At 40.3% G+C, this 19764-nt stretch overlaps 2 protein-coding genes across 2 annotated transcripts; both read right to left on the reverse strand.

The window, feature by feature from the left end:
- Window positions 1-1387: 1387 nt before the first annotated feature.
- On the reverse strand, window positions 1388-7910 carry LOC149473804 (gamma-crystallin-3-like). Its single transcript, XM_089671340.1, has 3 exons — window positions 7864-7910; window positions 7461-7703; window positions 1388-1715 (listed from the first exon to the last, which is right to left on the reverse strand). Exons 1-3 carry the CDS (start codon window positions 7870-7872, stop codon window positions 1446-1448), a joined length of 522 nt encoding a protein of 173 aa, XP_089527466.1. The 5' UTR covers window positions 7873-7910; the 3' UTR covers window positions 1388-1445.
- An 8258-nt stretch (window positions 7911-16168) lies between these two features.
- On the reverse strand, window positions 16169-17841 carry LOC149473805 (gamma-crystallin-3-like). Its single transcript, XM_089671344.1, has 3 exons — window positions 17787-17841; window positions 17388-17630; window positions 16169-16572 (listed from the first exon to the last, which is right to left on the reverse strand). Exons 1-3 carry the CDS (start codon window positions 17793-17795, stop codon window positions 16297-16299), a joined length of 528 nt encoding a protein of 175 aa, XP_089527470.1. The 5' UTR covers window positions 17796-17841; the 3' UTR covers window positions 16169-16296.
- Between the last annotated feature and the right edge of the window lie 1923 nt (window positions 17842-19764).

Raw genomic sequence — 19764 nt, forward strand, 5'->3', positions numbered from 1 at the left:
CCTCACAAAAGACTCAATCAGGGGCGGACTGACAATTCATGGGGTCCCCGGGCAATAGGGGATCATGGGACCCCTGTGTCCTTGCCCACCCTCAAAGCACACCTAAAAAAGCCTATAAAAAGTACCAGGGGCATTTCATGGGGCCCCCTACTGACCCCGGGCCCTCGGACAGTGCCAGAGTGCTCGAATGGTCAGTCTGCCCCTGGACTCAATATTCATTTCTATGGAAAGGCCATCTATTAGTACTCCCAGTAGACATCCATTAGACTAAAGTAAGTTGGATAGTAAGCTGGAAAGGTATTTTAGAAATTATTAGAAAACAATGGCATAGATTACAATTAGAACCAGCAACATCAGAAATAGTGGGTTTATATCCAATAATTACACTCAAAAGGGGGACACTTTCCATTAGCTGTTCAGTGGTGCTGTCCAGTGGTGAGGCCCTCACAGGCTGGACAAGACTCTAGCAGTGTGATGGTGTCATAGAATGGGGCAGCAACAAAACTGATAGACAGCAGGCCAGAACCTCAGTGGTAGATCACAGGTTTCTAAACTAGGAAAAAAGAGGCTCAATGTCACTCCATGACGGACTCAAGTGAGTAAAAAAAAAGGTTTGTTTTTTTAATTTGGGAATGGGTATGAGCTGAGTGGGAGGGAGGAGTAAGAAGGAATTTTAATATGCCAAGAAATCATCATAAATTGGAGTTTAGTATAGGTCAGCTGGTAGCTAGTACTAGTTAGTACTTATGGCATCAGTTTTAATTAAAGAAAACCACACATGTGCATACATTAAGCGTGAAATAACCATGCTTTTGCCTGTGTTGAAAATGTATAGATTTTTGTTGTCTTTTGTCATTTTTTTTAACTACATGTTTACAGTTCATTGTTCATCTCTGCTTACTGACAGTTGTATTTTTTTCCCTTTATGCAGAGAACAGAGAAGAGGATTTAGTCAATGAATCAGTAAAAGTTTAGACTACACAGGAATTTCCTTTTGTTCTGGACATGAAAAAAAACCATGGCCATGTGAATGACTAATGCTGGAAGTTTTTAGTAGAATGCTTACCTGTTCAGTTTTTGCCTCTTGTCCAGTTTTAACTCCAATCCTCCTCCCCACTTTAATAAAGGTTGTTCATGAAACAGCAACTAATGTTTTACTACAGAATTAAACAATGACTACATGTATTTTCTTGTTATTTAGAATAAAATATTTATCTACTGGCAATTTCAAAATAATTTATAAATTACTTTAAAATAAATATTTTGCTTACAATTTGATGGAAATGTGCCCTAATGATACATTTATACTTTCTTTCACTGTCAACTTCATCCAATAAGCAATATGAATTAGGTGTGTTAGTGTGCATTTAAAGAACAAAAACAAAAGTAAGCATATACTTTTTATTATCAGAAAGGCACCATGATCATATATAAGCTCTGTATTGCTAATATTGTACTCTTCTGAATGAACCAATTCTGGGGTACATGGCCCCCCACTCAGTGTATCTCCTGTACTCTCCAGGTTTCAGATAAAACTGACGTCCTCTGTAGCTGGGCTCTTCATAAAACATCCAATGCCCATCAAGCACATTACATGAGTGGATTTCATGGAACCGGAACTGCTCAAAGACATGAGGACAGTCCTCAGTGAACTCCATCATCTGCCCTTCAAAGTCTTCCCTCTCATAGATCCTTAGTTGGAATGGTCCACGGTGCTTTAGAGAAACAAAGTATGTATAATTAGGGAAGTATTTTGGGTAGCTGTGAAACATAACTTAAAATATGTATTATATCATACTGTGAAATTCAATTTCCCCTAAGTTTAGGATACAATATATATATATATGTGTGTGTGTGTGTGTGTGTGTGTGTATGTGTGTGTGTGTTATAACATTCTTACACTTTGAGTCCCTGTATATTATCCCCTATACAGCACCTGTTTATATTTTTCCATCATAGTACTAGGCAAGCAGCTCAAGCTTAGTAGCCTACATCCATAATAAAGTAGACCTGTTATAAGAGGTACATGGGGGCTACCACCAATGAACTAGCTGCCTCTGTGTTCTGCTCGTAGGCAGGGTAAAGTTCATTACTCTTTTAAATCCTTCCAAGAAGGAAGTGAGTTCACTTTCTTCTTGGCAGGATCTCTTATATAGCGTTGAAGGAGTTAGCTGAGAGGGAGTAGGTTGCTGGCCATGGGAAGGAGAGCCATGAAAGGGAGCAGCATCTAGAAGCAGAGACTTTATCCTTGTAATGGAACCGGACCATGGCTGCACTAGGGTAATTCCGCTTCCCTGTCCGAACACAGATCCACGGACACCACCGCTGACCATACAAGAGGAGACAGCACCAGACTTGAAGGAAACCAGAAAATAGGCTGTTTTATTTTAACATAGATACAAGATATATACCCAGGGTGGGGAAATACATTTAGTAACAAGAAACACACAGCAGACGCCCCCCACCAAGCCAATACACAAACACATACATCAAATAATAGTTTGCTCCCAAGCAAGACATACAATAGAACAATGGGACAACCACATGGCATTAAACAATGAACAACCCCCACCTATACATGTCTACACAATATTAGGACATTTCACCTTGCACCCCTAACAGGCACAGGGTGACTTACACATACAAGGGATATGGGGAGCTGAGACAAGGGTCTTCCCACCTCTCTAAAGGGGACTGTGTTCCATGGGCCCCCACCCAAAGGGACTCCCGTCACAATCCTTTCCTTCCCCCTGGAGGGATTCCTCTGGAAATGGGCACAAGGGATACCTCACCTTCCAGATAAGACTAATGACTGTTTTTGGAGAGAATCATTTCATTTGAACTGTGTTTGGCCTAAGACCTGATTGACTGTTATACATTGCAAAACTTCAGTAAAGAAGAAGTTTATCTGCATGCGCATTCTGTGTGAGTTCTTCAGATAATGCAGGAAAGGAAGTGACTGAGTAAAGTTACAGTGATGCCATGTGGATGTCGAGCCCTGGGAGAAGTGGGCCAGTGTCCTGATACCCGTGGGAGGGAGCTGGTACATCCGCACAACCTGGAAGTTGGGCAGAGGATCCGGTCACCACCCACGCATCGAGGGAGAGAGTGAGAGTGAAGTATACAGAGCAAAGGGTGATATGCAAGGTTAGTCTTTTTTTTAGGGGTGCTCTAGCTGCTTTTGAATAGGCTGGCCATCACCCGCTAACATGCTGAACCAGTGTCTTTAGTACACTGAGTTGCAAATAAAGTCAAAACTACTTATTGGCAAATTTGTTCCAGGTTGGTGATATGTTGTATTAAAACCAGAATATTATCTGGGAAAAAGGCTAAATTAGACTTGGAGTTCGGTTCATTTTCTATGTTGCTAGGGTACAGTATTCCTTCAGTGGGTAATTGTATAAGATACAACTGGGCCCCTGTTAGGATATGCAAACAAGCAGGGGCGGACTGACCATTTGGAAACTCGGGCACTGCCCGAGGGCCCGGGGTCAGTAGAGGGCCCCATGAGATGCCCCTGGTACCTTTTTCATAGGCTTTTTTGAATTTGGGCAAGGACACAGGGGCCCCATGATCCCCTATTGCCCAGGGGCCCCATGAGTTGTCAGTCCGCCCCTGCATACAAGTAAAGACATGGAGCTTACACAACAAAAACAAACCTAAAAGTCATATCATCATCATATAATTATATTATTCTTATCTACACTGCATAGCAGAGAGCATGGGGTAAACCTATAACTTAGCAATAGGATATTTATAAGCTGTTGCTCAGCCCAGTTTGAAAGATACAAAGTATTCATTATGTGTAATTTAGTATTATGGTTAAAAAAATATCTCTCAAGCCAAAATGTTTTTGAAGTTTTTGAGTTTTTAGGCAGCAGTCATGATTGTTGCCAATTTTTTGCGTATTTTTTGTTTGAGAGAATAGGTCTTAATGACAAAGTTTTTACTTTGACAGAAAATGAAGAAATTCTCCAGTGAGAACAGAAATGAAAATAAACAACTAACAGAGGTTATATCATTCCCTCACACTATTAATAAGAAGTATTATTAATGTCACTGCATTTCCCGCTCCCTCAACCTCCTAGCGATCATGGAAACCTGGATCCAGCCCACTGACTCTACCTCCCCTGCTGCACTCTCCTACGGAGGTCTCACCTGGACCCACTCACCCAGGCTTAACGGTCGCAAAGGTGGTGGGGTTGGTCTGCTCCTGTCACCGCAGAACACCTTCCGAGTCCTCCCAAACCCCCCCTCCCTATCCTTCTCCTCCTTCGAGGCCCACTGCGTCCGACTATTCTCCCCAACCCCCCTGAAGATTGCTGTGATATACCGGCCTCCTGGATCCATACCCCGCTTCCTGGATGACTTCTCCTCCTGGCTACCCTTCTTCCTCTCCTCTGAGCTACCCACCATCATCCTTAGGGATTTCAACATCCCTGTCAACCTCGACAACCCAGACACAGCCCGTCTCCTCCACCTAACCTCCTCCTTTGCACTTGCACAGTGCATACAATCCACCACCCACTCCGACGGAAATATCCTGGACCTTGTCTTCTCCAACCGCTGCGCTCCCCACAACCTCACTAACACCCCCTTCCCTCTCTCTGACCACAACCTTATTACCTTCTCTATCTCCTCATCCTCCAACACCTACCCCTCCAAATGTCACACTACTACCAGCCGTAACCTCCGCAACCTTAACCCTGCCTCCCTCCACTCTGCAGCTGATCAACTCCACGACCGCATCCTCCCCCTGTCCTGCCCTGACTTGGCTTTGACCGCCTACAACAATGCGCTCTCAACAGCCCTTGACTCACTAGCGCCTTTAACCACACGCAACATCAGACCCCGACCGCTCCAGCCCTGGCAGACTGGTCACACCAAAACCCTCAAACGACAAAGTCGTGCCCTGGAGCGACTATGGCGCAAAACCAAATCCCAACAAGCCTTCACCCGCTACAAATCTGCCTTCCGCACCTACACCTCCTCCCTCCATGCTGCCAAACAGGCCTACTTCTTGACCCTCATCAAGGCCCTCTCCTCCAATCCTCGCCGACTCTTCTCTGCCTTCAACTCTCTACTCTCTCCACCCCCACCTCCACCCAGCACCTCACTCACTGCCCTTGAGATTGCCAATCACTTCAAAAACAAGATTGACACAATTCGCAAGGACATTGCCGCAACTCACACACCCTCTCAGACCGTCCCCTCTCACACAGCTACCCCCTTATCCCCCCTCCCCCTCGACATAACCCGCAGGGACTTCGTCACTGCTCAAACTCTCTCCAACCCCCTTCACCCTCACTCAGCTACCCCCTCATCACCCCTCTCCCACGGCCCCACCACTGCTCTGACCTCCTCTTCCACCCCACCCTACATTCCTCATACTGAAGCTCCCCCCACACTCCGCACCTTTGACCTTACTACCATCGAGGAAGTCTCCAAGATCCTCTCTGATGCCCACCTCACCACCTGCCCCCTCGACCCTATCCCCTCACAACTCCTACGACCTTCCTCCTCCTCCATCCTACGCTCCCTCACCCACATCTTCAATCTCTCCCTCTCCTCAGGCACTTTCCCCTCCCCTCTGAAACATGCACACATCACCCCCATACTTAAAAAGCCCTCCCTGGACCCCAATGACCCGAACAACCTCAGACCCATCTCCCTGCTCCCATTTACATCTAAACTCCTCGAGCGCCTAGTCTACACCCGCCTATGCTCTCACCTCAACGACAACAACCTCCTCGATCCCCTACAGTCCGGCTTCCGTCCCCTACACTCCACCGAAACTGCCTTACTCAAACTCTCCAATGACCTGCTAACCGCCAAAACTAATGGCCACTATTCAGTGCTCCTACTCCTTGACCTCTCTGCGGCCTTCGACACAGTCGACCACCCCCTCCTCCTCAAAAAACTACACTCTCTCGGCCTCAGAGATTCTGCTCTCTCCTGGCTCTCATCCTACCTGTCACAACGCTCCTTCAGCGTTACCTATAATGCTACCACCTCCCCCTCACTCCCCCTCTCTGTTGGGGTCCCTCAAGGCTCTGTCCTTGGGCCCCTTCTCTTCTCCATCTATACCTCCTCCCTTGGCCAACTCATACACTCTCACGGCTTCAACTACCACCTCTATGCCGATGACACACAAATCTATCTCTCAACCCCCCACCTCACCCCCTTGGTCTCAGCCCGAATCACACACCTACTGAGCGACATATCAGACTGGATGTCACTCCACTTCCTTAAATTGAACCTCTCCAAAACCGAGTTTCTTGTCTTCCCCCCAGCCCGGACACCACCCCCCATTGATTTCTCCGTCACATCCAACAGCGCTACCATCAAACCCGCCCTGCAGGCCAGAGTACTGGGTGTCATTCTGGACTCCAACCTATCCTTCCAGCCCCAAGTCCAATCTTTAACAAACTCGTGCAGACTCCACCTCCGCAACATCGCCAAAATCCGCACGTTCCTAACCCCAGAAACCACTAAACAGCTCATCCACTCCCTCATCATATCACGACTCGACTACTGCAACTCCCTCCTCACTGGCCTGCCTCGCCGCTGGCTATCCCCGCTTCAGTCGATCCTGAATACGGCTGCCAGACTCATTCACCTTTCCAACCGCTCTGTCTCCGCCACCCCCCTCTGCCAATCCCTCCACTGGCTTCCGATTGCGCAACGGATCAAATTCAAAATCCTAACGCTGACGTACAAAGCTGTCCACCATACTGCCCCGAACTACATCACCGACCTAATATCCAAGTACCACCCAACACGCACACTCCGCTCCTCACAAGACCTCCTTCTCTCTAGTTCCCTGGTCTCCTCCTCCCATGCCCGCCTCCAGGACTTCTCCAGGGTGTCACCCATCCTCTGGAACTCCGTGCCCCAACCCATCAGATTATCACCTACTCTCCTCTCATTTAGGCGTACCCTGAAAACCCATCTCTTCAGGGAAGCCTACCCCACCCCCTGCTAACTTGCCGACCTTCTTCACTCTTCCTACCACTCCATCCCCCACAGCTATCTCCTCCTGTACCACCATCCCCTCCCTCCTAGATTGTAAGCTTGAAAGAGCAGGGCCCTCGAACCCCTCGTGTATCACATTGTATTGGTATTGTTCTGTCACATGTTCTGTCCCCCTTTGTAATGAACAGCGCTGAGCGAACTATTGCCGCTTTATAAATACTGTATAATAATAATAATAATTCTAGAGAGATCTCACCTTACTACCTTTCCCAATCATAACATTGTCAACAGAACTGGAAGTATCAGAAATCACCAAAATGTGTCTGCATACAACAAAAAAAACTGCAGAGTTTCTAATCCCCCCCCCACTCTATTCCTTAGAAGTTGCTTACAGATACACTTTACATGATCTACTACTTCTACGTATTGTAGAAAATAACTGTGCTTTTGGGTTAGCTATTTTATAAATTATAATTGTTTCTCACTTGTGGAGAAAGGCGGCAAGACCTGATAGAGTCGTTGAAACCCATCCATTGCTTGAAATCAGGGTATTCTCCTCTCCTAACAAGATACTGATGTCCTTTGTAGTTTGGTTGTTCATACAGGATCCAGTTTCCATTCTCAACTCGAATGGAGTTACATCGACTGAAGTACGGCGACAAATCAGAACAGTCAGAGTTACACTCATAGGAGTGACCGCGGAAGTTCCTGTCCTCGTAGAAGGTGATCTGCAAATGATCATTAAAAACGTATCTGATTTTTTTAAAGGACACATTTCAGCTTTTTTAAATATGTTGTATCATTAAAAATTAATTGTAAACATTAGAAAAATATCATGTTTAAACGTTATATGTGGATACACAGTTATCAATGCATGTTGGATTTTACCTTCACCATTGTGACTGCTGGTAGACTGTAGCAGATTAGTGCTAAAAATACAAATTATGGACTTTATATAGACTGTTTTTTGTTGGTGTCTATGCAAAATGCACTTAAAAGAACCATGACCTTTTCTGTCAGCTATGGATAATGTATAGATCTTTTGTTTTTCTAGCTGGCGAGATCATTCTCGCCTTGTTTAGTTTGTTTATGCACATTTTCTGAAAGCTTATTGTGTAACTGGTGAAGCTTTGGCTTTTCTTTTAATTTGAAAGAAATAAAAAAAAACACTACTATATACTGTTCCTTTATGTAATTTTACTTTGCAATAATAGTATACACTGGCATGTTGATTTCTAAATTTTAACCAAATAGACTATCAACTATAGTTAAAAAAAACATACAGTAAATATCACTATTATATATGATTAGCTTGTGTTTGAAAACAGAAGTAAATGCTGAAATCAAGAAGGATGAAATACACCAAAACATGGTTATGTATTTATTAATTTATTCATTAGCATAATGAAATATGTTAAATGCAGCTAGTGTAGGGACCTGGATCTTTTTTTATATCAGCCTCAGCCTATGCTTGGACAATGAATGAACAGCAAAATACTGATAAGCCATCACTCCTGTCAGCATGTTCCTTGTTAACACATGTGCATGTAGCAGAGGCTGATTGGCTCCTAGTGTTTCCCCTCCCTTCCCCAGTTTAAGTGCTGCTGTACACCCCAAAAGACAAACATCAGTGGATCAGTGACTGGATGAGTCTGCAGAGGACAACATCAGAGATTGGGTGAGTATGGCAGTCAGAGCTGCTTTTTTATTTTACACAGCTGTCAGGGAGATTTCATTTAATTTTTATTGATGAAACTGGAATTAGGCTTTTAAAATCATTAGGCATTAGTAGCACAATTAGCACACATACTTACAGATATTTTTGTTATCACCAGTAAACCTCTGACCACACTGCAGAATAAAAATGCACTATGAGTTACTTAATTATTCAGAATGGAGTTTCGTTGGGCTATTTTTTCAAGGAAAAAACAACATGCAAAACACATTGTTCCTAAATGTCAAACCCTTTTATGACCTAAACACAATATACACAATCTGTGAAATGCAGTCTACTCAGTTTAATATTCTTTTTATAAAGCATTAGAGCAGGGGTGTCCAACTGGCAGCCCTTTAGGTGTTGCAAAACTACAAGTCCCATCATTCCTCTGCCTTTGAGAGTCATGCTTGTAACTGTCAATCTTGCAATGCCTCATGGGACTTGTAGTTTGGCAACAGCTGGAGGGCCACCAGTTAACACCCGTGCATTAGAGGCTGAGTGGTCTTTGGCAAAATAAAACATTGTTGGTCTTAGGGAGCCATGTGACCATTGTTTTAAAGTGAACCTGTGCTCACGACATATACAATAAATTACTTATATATCCCCCAAACCCCTATTAACCACTGGATCTCATCTCTATCTTTTTATTTCAGTCATAGCTCTTTCCCTATAGGTCTCTTGCACACATGGGCACCTGAGTCTGTCAATTCCAGCATTTTCTTCCCATCAGGTAATCAGATTCTGTATACATCCACCCATAGATATGGGTATCTGTGCATGGCTATATTCTGAGTATACACTGGTGCTGTCACAAACATGAGAATAAAGAATTGGTGTGTGCAAGTAAATTTATGGTCCTTCCTTAGTTTAGGCCACTAAAAGGAATGCTGAACTAGATCGATCATTTTTTTTACTCTGAAATGCCCTGCCAAGGGGTGGACATGAAAGGTCTTGAGAACCAGGTGTCTCTGGCTCTCTGCTACAAACATTTTGTCCTGGAATAGGATTAGCCCATCCTTTTCCTCTAGTGTCACCCCTGGAGGAAGTGACTCTTGCCCAGATACTTACCCAGATACTTGCTTGATGCAAGTTATAACATCTGTTTGCAGAAACATCTGTTTGCAAAGCTGGTGTCAGATGGGAACATGCGGGATAGTGTGTCTGTCTTTGACATTCTTTGACCCTGGGCGAAACGTGATATGGAACATGAATCTTGAAAAGAATAGTGCCCATCTTGCTTGACGGGGGGCGTAGTCTCTTGGCTGACTCAAGATATTCCAGATTTTTGTGATCCATGAAGATTAGGATCAGATGGGATGCACCTTCCAGTAAATACCACCATTCCTCAAGGGCAGATTTAATTGCCAGCAGCTCTCAGTCTCCCACATTATAGTTCCTCTAAGCTGGAGCAATTTCCTTGGAAAAGAAAGCCAAAGGATGAATTAAAGATTTGGGACCTTGTCACTGTGACAGAATGACTCCAACCACATTTTCACAGGCATCTACTTCCAGAACATATGGTAAGGCAGGATCAGTATGCCAAAGTATGGGTGCAGATGTAAACAGAAGCTTCCATTTGTCAAATGCATATTGCACCTCTGGTGACCATTGGAAGCGAGTATGTTTCTTATAAAGTTCTGTAATGGGAAGGGTAATGGCAGAAAAGTCTTTAATACATTTTCTGTAGAAGTTGGCAAAGCTCATGAACCTTTGTACTCCTTTCTTGTCAACTGGTATAGGCCAATCAAGTATGGCATTATCATTTTAGGGGTCAATGGCGATGCCCTCATTTGAGATTATGAATCCCAGAAATGAGATTTCCTGTCTCTTGAATTCACATTTCTCTGCTTTGGTGTAGAGTTTGTGTTCTCTTAGCCTGAACAGTACTTTTTTCACATGAATGCGATGAAGTTCCAATGATCAGGATGTTATCCAAATACACAATCATAAACAAATCAAGAAAGTCCCGGAAAATATTGTTTACAAAGTCTTAAAAGTTGCTGGAGCATTGCATAACCCAAATGGTATCACTAGATACCTGAAATACCCAAAACGGAGTCCTAACACTGTCTTCCATTCGCCCCCTCCTCTGATGCAGACCAGATTGTAGGCCCCTTGTAGCTCTAGTTTGGTATAGATCTTGGCTGTTCTGAATGTCTGTAACATCTCAGGCACCAGTGGGATTAGATATCTGTTTATGACAGTAATTTTATTTAGGTCTCTGTAGTCCATATAGGGGCATAGCATATGAGCTTTTTTTTCAATGAAAAATATACCTGCTCCAGCAGGCAATGTGGAAGGATGAATGAATCTTTTCTCCAAGATCTTGGAGATATACTGGCGAAGAGCTTCTAATTCCAGCTCAGATAGAGGAAAAATTCACCCAAAACAGTATTTTGGCTCCCGACAAGAGTTTGATGGTGCAATCATATGGTCGATGAAGTGGTAAAATGACAGTCTTTTTTTATCACATACATCCAGGAAATGGTGGTATTGAGTTGGGATGGACTGAGCAGAGTCTGAGTCAACATGGAGGCCCAACAGTGGGATAGCTTCTATTACAGGGCAGATGACAAGACTGCTGACAATAGGCCAATGAGAATGTTACCTTGCCTGTGTCCCAATCTGTGTGAGGGTTGTGAGCTTGGAGCCAAGGAACCCTAAAGATAATTGGAAGCAGAGGAGATGGAATGATGTCGAAAACAAAGAAACTCCTGGTGTATCATTAATAGAGATGAGGAGCAGATCAGTTCCTAGGGTTACAGGCCCCAACTATACTCCAGTTCCATCAGCTAAATGTGCAGCGAGTCTCTGTTTATTAGTTTTCAGAGGAACGTTGTGCATTTTAGCAAAATTAATATCCATAAAGCAACTGCAGGCCCCAGAATTAATGACGGCTTGGACCAGGATCGTCTTTTCAGGTGTCTGTAGAGAGACAGACAAGGCTACATGAGCGGGACCGTTCATAACACTACATCCAACCACCAGAGAGGAGGAATAAGACTTGTCTGGCCTCACAGGACAATTCTGTATGTAGTGACTTGTACTTCCACAGTAGAGGCAGAGATTTGACTGTCGGCGGCAATGGAGAGCGCAGAAGCCTAATTTGCATAGGTTCAAGTTTGGATGTAACAGGTGAGGGGTTAGACGAGCAACATGTAGTTGTAAAAACGTTCGGCTGCATTCGAGTGAGATATAGACTGGCGGACCTTTCCAATCCACATTCATGTAATCTTCGATCTAGATGGATGTCTAGTAGCATCAAACTTTTAAGAGAACTAGGTAATTCTCCTTTGGCCAGTTTATCCTTGAGAGATTCTGAAAGTCTGAGGTGGAATTGATCTATTGTACAGCGCTGAGTAAACCCTTTGGCGCTATATAAACTCGATGTAATAATATTAGCTTAAAGCAGCATCATTCCACCCAGAGTCAGCACTCCACTGGCGGAATTCACAGGCATAGTCCTCTACTGGCATTTAACCTTGCTGTAGTGCATGAAGGGTAGACTCAGCTGTGGCAATACACTGAAAATCATCTTACAACTGGGCCATGGAGTCAAAGAATGTGGTCAGAGTGTTCAGCTACATTGTTCTAGTAGCTGGTGTGCCCATGACTGCCATTCTCCAAGCAGCAATGAGATCACATATCCCACTTTTATGGATTAAAATGAAAATGTGCTTGGTTGTAATACAAAATATAAGCTGCAGGCATTCTTGAAGGCCCGGAATTTACTCTAATCCCCCGAAAAATGTTCTGGAATGGGTACCACTCAATGGACATTGCCCCTGACTGGAGTATTTAAACCTAAACAATATTCTATCCATATATACCTTGTCATTGTTTGGGGGTGAAGCGTATTGAATTATTTTCTGCAGCTGTTGTTGGTTTTTTAATAATTGACCAATTCTGGTTTTATAGGTTAGGTAGTAGGTTTTTGTATACTCTAGATTATTTGAATAAAGGATTATTTCATTTTACATAATTGTACATATGAAATGGTCTACTGGGTATATACACTGGTCATCTTAAGGATACAAGGGATATATCTTTTGACACATTGAGGTTGAGCCATAGTTTGGTTTTTATTACCATTTCTTTTTGCCTTGTGTTTATACCGACGGTTCCCCCAAGTCTTGTTTGGATGTTCGATCATTTTCCTTTTTTTTTTTACTTGGGATCTAGAGGACACATTTTATTGAGCTTTAGCATATTGAAGGTTTTCATATACTTTAAGAATAAATAACAATTATGATCATATTGAGTGGAAAATGTAAACTGGTCTAACAACATAAGTTTGAGGCTTGTACCTATTTCTAGATCTTTGTTTGAACTCATCAGAGTTGTATGTGTACATCAAGTAGGTTTCTTGGTGACTATAAGAAAAAATGAGGATAGATAGATAACATAGCAAACAGTTCTTTAATGGGTTTGTTATGCTTTTTAGCAAAATGATGGGGCACAATGTGGTCAAGTCTCCCACTTTTAATTAGTCTTCTATGTTGTAATACATGGGTAATAGTGTTCTATAGCTGCGGCTGATATACTGAAGGCCACATGGGTAGGTTAAACAATAAACAACATATTTGCTAAGACAATTTAAATTCTTTGATCTTATACTGTTTCACATTGTTATCAGAGAAATTGTTACCACTCTGTTTGATGTATTTACATGTTAAGCATTTGCACCTACAGTGGAAGGGATCTACTAATTTATTGGAAAAATGGCAATCTTTTCTGCATATTAGTTTGTATTTTACTGGGAACAAATTTATTCCTGATATTCGAGGCCTTGAAGAAGACAATGTTTGGCCTGGGTAGAAAAACTGGATCTAACTATGTATTGATAATGTTTTGGATAGAATGATAATCTGAATTGAATAATGAATGTTGCATAATAGTTGATCTCATTGCATCTTTTAACAGTATTTCTGGGCACGGGCTCTAAATAAGTCTGGTAGTCCTTTTCCTTATCTCCTTTTTCAGAAAATTTTCCCTTGAGAGTTTTTCTTTGTATACTATAATCTGCCTTATATGTACAGTTCTTTCTTAACCTACAGAATTGCATTTTACATTGAATTTCCACTTGGGATGATGGCAGCATTTAAAATGTAGATATGACTTGCCTCCTGTGAGTTTGAGGTGCTTTCTGGAAATGATAGTGCTATTGTCAAGGGTGAGCTCAAGATCAAGAAAAACTATACGTGTAGGATGATTGATATGTGAAGGTTAAGGCTGATTGTATTATAATTACAGTATTGTACAATTGGAGATGTGGACTCTGTAGGGCTGTCCCATAGGATTAAGACGTCACCTGTATAGCTGTTGTAAATGATCTTGGTTTCAAAAGTATTGTTGGACTAGATATGTGTCTTCCAATTTCCCATCGTAAGATTTGCTCAACTAACTGAAGACAGAATTGATCCAGAAAAAAACCCAGATGTATTCAAGTGTGAAATTCCTGCAATCTAAAATTAATTGTGCTTTTTTAAAATTAAGATTAGAACAATGAGTTAGGTGGTACGTTAAAGTTAAAATATATCCAGTAAATGCATGAAAGCACTAATGTAATGAATTGTCTATGCTTAAAATAATGGGTCTTCTAGGAGGGTTATCTGAGTTATTATGGATTATGGGCAGCTGATAGATATATAGGGTAATGTTCTTTGAAGAGAAAAACCCATTCCTTTCTGTAATAATTTTGTCTTCAAGGGCTTTATTAACAAGTAGTTTGAGTTATTTTTTTCTTTTCAGGTAGAGGGTCAACAGGAAGTTATATTACATTGTATGTGGCTGTAGATTGTAAGCTCAAAAGAGCAGGGCCCTTGACCCCCTCGTGTTTTGTTTTGTTACTGTATTGTCTTATGTTCTGTCCCCCACTATAATGTACAGCGCTGAGCAAACCTTTTAGCGCTATATAAATACTGTATAATAATAATATTACAAAAATCAGGAGGCTTCTTTTATGTAGTCTGTCCTATTTTGGATAACAATACCTCCTCCTTTGTCTACTCCTTTTAAAATGATATCATTATTTTTCATAAGATTTTTGAGTGCCTTTCTCTTGTTGTTGAGATTACTATATTTTATTACCAGTGTTATGCTTATCTTACATTTGAGTGAGTTCAGAATACATAACATAAAGGGTTTCTTTGGCATGTGCAGGATAGAATACTGATTTAAGTCTGAAAGAAATGTAAATGATGGAAAGATTACATAGTGATTTGAAATCAATATCAGGATTATCATCAAAGTACAAGTCTTACTATAATATATATTTTCTCATGTGATCGCCGGCTGTAAACAAAGATACCGTGATGATGCCTGAAGCTGCACTTAAACCCCCACTACGTACCAGTATGTCATGGGGACTGAAGTAGGTAAAGAGCAAAACCAAAAAACAATGGGCAGACTCGATGCACCACTTTGTGTTTTTCTGCTGTGACTTTGCTCGCTTTCGATATTTCTATCTAGAGAAAACTAAGGGTTAATAATGGGTTAAATACTGGAACATTTTATTTAAAAAAACATTTTTACTAGTCAGGTTGCTTTAAAATGTTATTAAACCCCAAACCAAAAATGTATTATATTACAGCTTATCAATCACTAAATGTGGTGGCTGCATCAATTTTCTTTTCTATGACTTTCTTCCTTCTGTTTTTCTGGTGATCTGGCTAGTAACACACCTCCTGTATTAGAGTGCCTGCACTCTGGATAAAGGAGCATGGGGGACACAGCAGAGAGCAGACTTATCAGTCTAGAGGGATAGACTTGAATATAGTAAACAAATTGAAGCCAAACTCCAGCTCACACTTCACAGTTACAGCAGTTTTTTTCCTTTTGGTATAAAGGTTTTGCATGAATAAATAAAATATGATAATTTTAATCACTCCTGTCAGTGTTAAATGGTCTGTCTCATCCATGTAAACTGGTACATTCTGCTGAAGACCCTGAGCTTCTGAAAAACCACAGATTTGGTGGCCAGATCACCAGGTGAAAATAGCAGAAAGAAATATTAGCCTGTTTCTTTACCAATATGTGCATGTGAGGATCCATAGCTTCCTATGATTGTATGATAGTGCCATCCACCAATTCACTATAGCACCCTACACAAATTGTGGGTGATGAATACAATAGAGCTCCTTTATAAAATATATGATACAGCAGTTCCTACTCACAGGGCATAGTGAACATGTTCACAAAATAAGTTTACAAACTTCAAGATCATTCAGATTAATAGGAGTAGGCAAGAAATAATTGAAATACAATATGGAAATTAATACAGGATATGCTTTTAGATTTGAACCATAGATACACTGTGTAGGGGTAAAATGATGGACAACAACCACTGAAACCTGAGACCTTTACACTCAAACTTCCACAAATATCCCAAAAGTATGTGTGTATTACTGCCACTGACATTTCTGCAGATCAACCATATAATGATATAATAACAATAAACAGAACTGCATTTGATAATTTGAATTATAACAACATACTTGCCTTTATTTACTGATTTTATGTAATAGGCAAATTATTTAAATAAACAGATATGGATTAATAATTTATTGCAAGTACTGAAAATACATATTATGTCTACATAATCTTTAATAACTGTGCTGGACACATCTGAAAGATCCAATTCTGGGGTTAGTAGCTCCCCAGTCAGTGTATCTCCTGTACTCTCCAGGTCGTAGGTAATACTGATGTCCTCTATAGTTGGGCTCCTCATAGAACACCCAGTATCCATTTTGTACATGGGCAGAATGGATGTCATGGTAATTAAATCTTTCATAGACATGAGGACAGTCTTCAGTGAACTCCATCATATGACCTCTAAAGTCTTCTTTCTCATAGATTCTGATTGTGAATGGTCCACGATGCTTTATTTAAAAAAAGTACATTAAATTGAATTGATGAGGAATTTAATTAAATTTTACAAAAAATCAGATCTATGTAAAGGAGTTAACATACAGTATATTAAAACTTTAAGCATCAAAAAGATAAGAAAAAAAGTGTAATAATTTGTAGTGTAGTAGTTGTAATTTGAAATGAACATACTATGATGCTAACAAACATGTCCCTGTTCATTAAACAGATCAAGAAGCATGTTTCCATTACTGTTAAAGGCTTTAAGCAGGTGGGTGATGTAGCAACTATCAGCTCGGAACCAGTGTCATCACAAGTCAATGCATATATTACCAAGTGTGCTGGTAATATATGCTTTGACACGGTCATTGAACAGACTGGAATATGGAAGTCACATTTTGTGAAGATACAAATAAAATTCCCCATGCTGGTGAATGGTGGTAAATAGACCTACAGAATCAGTTGTTATGTGCAGTTACATTGCTCCTTCACTAGTGAAAAACAAGATTGAAGGGATTAAAACACCATATATGCCTACAAGTAGTTACTGCACATTTATAGAATCCTGATATTTTTAGGGGTTAAATAGAGAGGTGATATCCATAGTTGTAAAGGGGTTCTAAGTCTGTTACTGGGATTATATGTCCAGTAACAGACTTAGAACTCCTTTAAAAATATGGTACTATGCTAAATTCTGTGAGAGCATATGGGTGGGGCAATAGCTGAGGCTTCACACTAAACATATCTATAGGACACTGTATGGTAGTGGTATAGCATATAGCATACAGTTGTGAAGTACTGTTACTAAAAACGTGATTATTATTCATACCTGTGGAGTCAAGCGGCAGGATCTGATAGAATCATTGTATCCCATCCATTGCTGGAAATCAGGATATTCCCCTCTCCTTAGGAAGTACTGGTGTCCTCTGTAATTGGGGAACTCATACAGGATCCAGTTTCCATTTTCCACTCGGATGGAGTTACAACGACTAAAGTATGAAGACAAGTCAGAACAGTCCGAGTCACATTCATAGGAGCGTCCCTGGAAGTTTCTGTCCTCATAGAAGATGATCTAGAAAAAGCAAGGTACATGTGAATTCATATTTTCATAAATTCATATATTCATAAATTTAATTTATGTGTAAAATTAATTACACATTATTTTCTGTAGTTTTTTTTTAAAAGTTCTGTAATACAGTATAGCATTAAAACATTGCTAATACCATACCTTAACCATTTTGCTGTGTGCCTTGTTGCAGTCTAACTAATGTTGCACAGCAGATGGTTGGGTCTTTATAAACAATTAGTGATGATGATCTCTGCAAAGTCTGTTTTCTGTCAACTTAAAACAATGTATAGAACTTTTGTCCTTTTTTGTTTGTGAGACCTTTCTGTATTAGTTACTATTGTTTAGAAATGCTTACAATGTGAGTTGTACTTTTTTAAACAAAGCCTAAGCAGAAAATAGAACTTTACGTAGTTTCTCAGAAAATACTTTCACATTTTATGTGATCTTCAGTCTATGCCATTTAGGATTTTATATTTTTACTACCTAATGCATGAAAACTGAAAATCAATGCTAGCATATATCTTGAAAATACTGAGCTCATTGATGGCATACGTTTTTTTCCCTCTATTGTCATAGATAATTATAATATTACAATAAATCTGAAACCTTAGTATGTTTTTATTTTTAAAAGAGAATTATAAAAAGTTATAAAGGCCCTAAAAGAAGAGGTAATTCTTCCCTTCATACATGTAAGATATGAACAACTGTGCAAAAAAGAATATTGCACTGGATGTACAGAAGCTCAATACAGTAATAAGAACATTGATAAGATATCAGCTTTCTATAAATTTAACTGTCTAAATATTTAATAATATCATTGTCACAGTTGAGGATCAGCTGACTGATGTTGGTGAAGCAGTAACTCATAATTTCTGTTCAGATAAAATTTGTTCGGGAAAAAAATGACCAGCTCTTATAAGGATTGGGGAGGTAGTTATGATAGCTAACATTTAGTGTTATTTATATATATTTTATTGTATTTGATCTTTATTTACAAGAACTGATGCTTTCTTTTTTATACTTTTTTTTACTTTATAGTGCTGGTCTATCTTTCGGACTAAGAACAGGCCTAGGATAGTTGAAAGCAGCCTCTGTAACCCCAATTAAAAGCCATATAATGCACATCTAATCCTTAAACACTACCTTAATTACACCTTCCCCACTGACCATAATGCAATTCACCAAAATGAAGAAATTATGCAGAAATATTCTAGTGTTTGCAGTTCCGTGCCCAGAGTGCATCAAGCAGCTATTGCTGACAGTTTATTCAAGAGCTGTCTTTTTGTCACAGAAACTTACTGCATCCTTTTTTATGTTTTATAAATTTTGTTTATTAAAGTTTTAGAATATAGTACAAAACAAGGAAGAATTGCAGATCACATTCACTTACATCAAACAAACTATTTGTGCTCCACTCCATAAACATAGTTAAACCGTGTTTTTGTCATCAGTAGGAGTAATATAATGATTAAGAATCAACTTGAATTAAGAGGAGAGTACACAAAAAATTAATCTCATGATCCCTGCTGAAAGAATACAAATTGAGTCAAAACTATGTCTTATCCAACACTATTTCAAAGGATGAAATCCAGGCAAATTTAAATTTCAAGACCCAAAAGGCCATTAAATAGGATGGGTGATTACCCAAAATATTAATAAGTAATATAAACCCACAACCAATAATCAACAGAAGCTCTTGAGTAGCCCAACCGAAGGCCAGGATCATGGGGCTAGATTTCTCCAGCCACAGAAATAAAATGTTGTCAAATTTAGTGGGACTTCCCCTACTATTGTAGGTAGCTTTATATTGGTGAAGAACTGAGTTTATAAGTTATTTCCATCTCTCAAGGGTTGGTGAGGTAGGATATTTTTCACAGTAGAGTGATGACCTTTCTAGCATAATTAAGCAATAGTCCAAGCAATGTTGCTTTTCTGGGAGCCTGGGGTTCCACAAGACCCAGCATAAGATCTAAATATTAGATATAGTCTCAATATATACAGTATATGGATGAAATCAGCATTCATGCAGGGGCACCTCCAACATACCGTGGAGTGGTCAGTTGGAAATATTTAACACATGTAGAGTCATGAGGTAAATGCAATTTACAATTTTAAACTGGAAAAGCCTATCTCTAAC

This window comes from Staurois parvus, unplaced genomic scaffold (genome assembly GCF_062004578.1).
Source record: "Staurois parvus isolate SC_StPar_1 unplaced genomic scaffold, SC_StPar_1.0 ptg000011l, whole genome shotgun sequence".
NCBI classification, from domain to species: Eukaryota; Metazoa; Chordata; class Amphibia; order Anura; family Ranidae; genus Staurois; species Staurois parvus.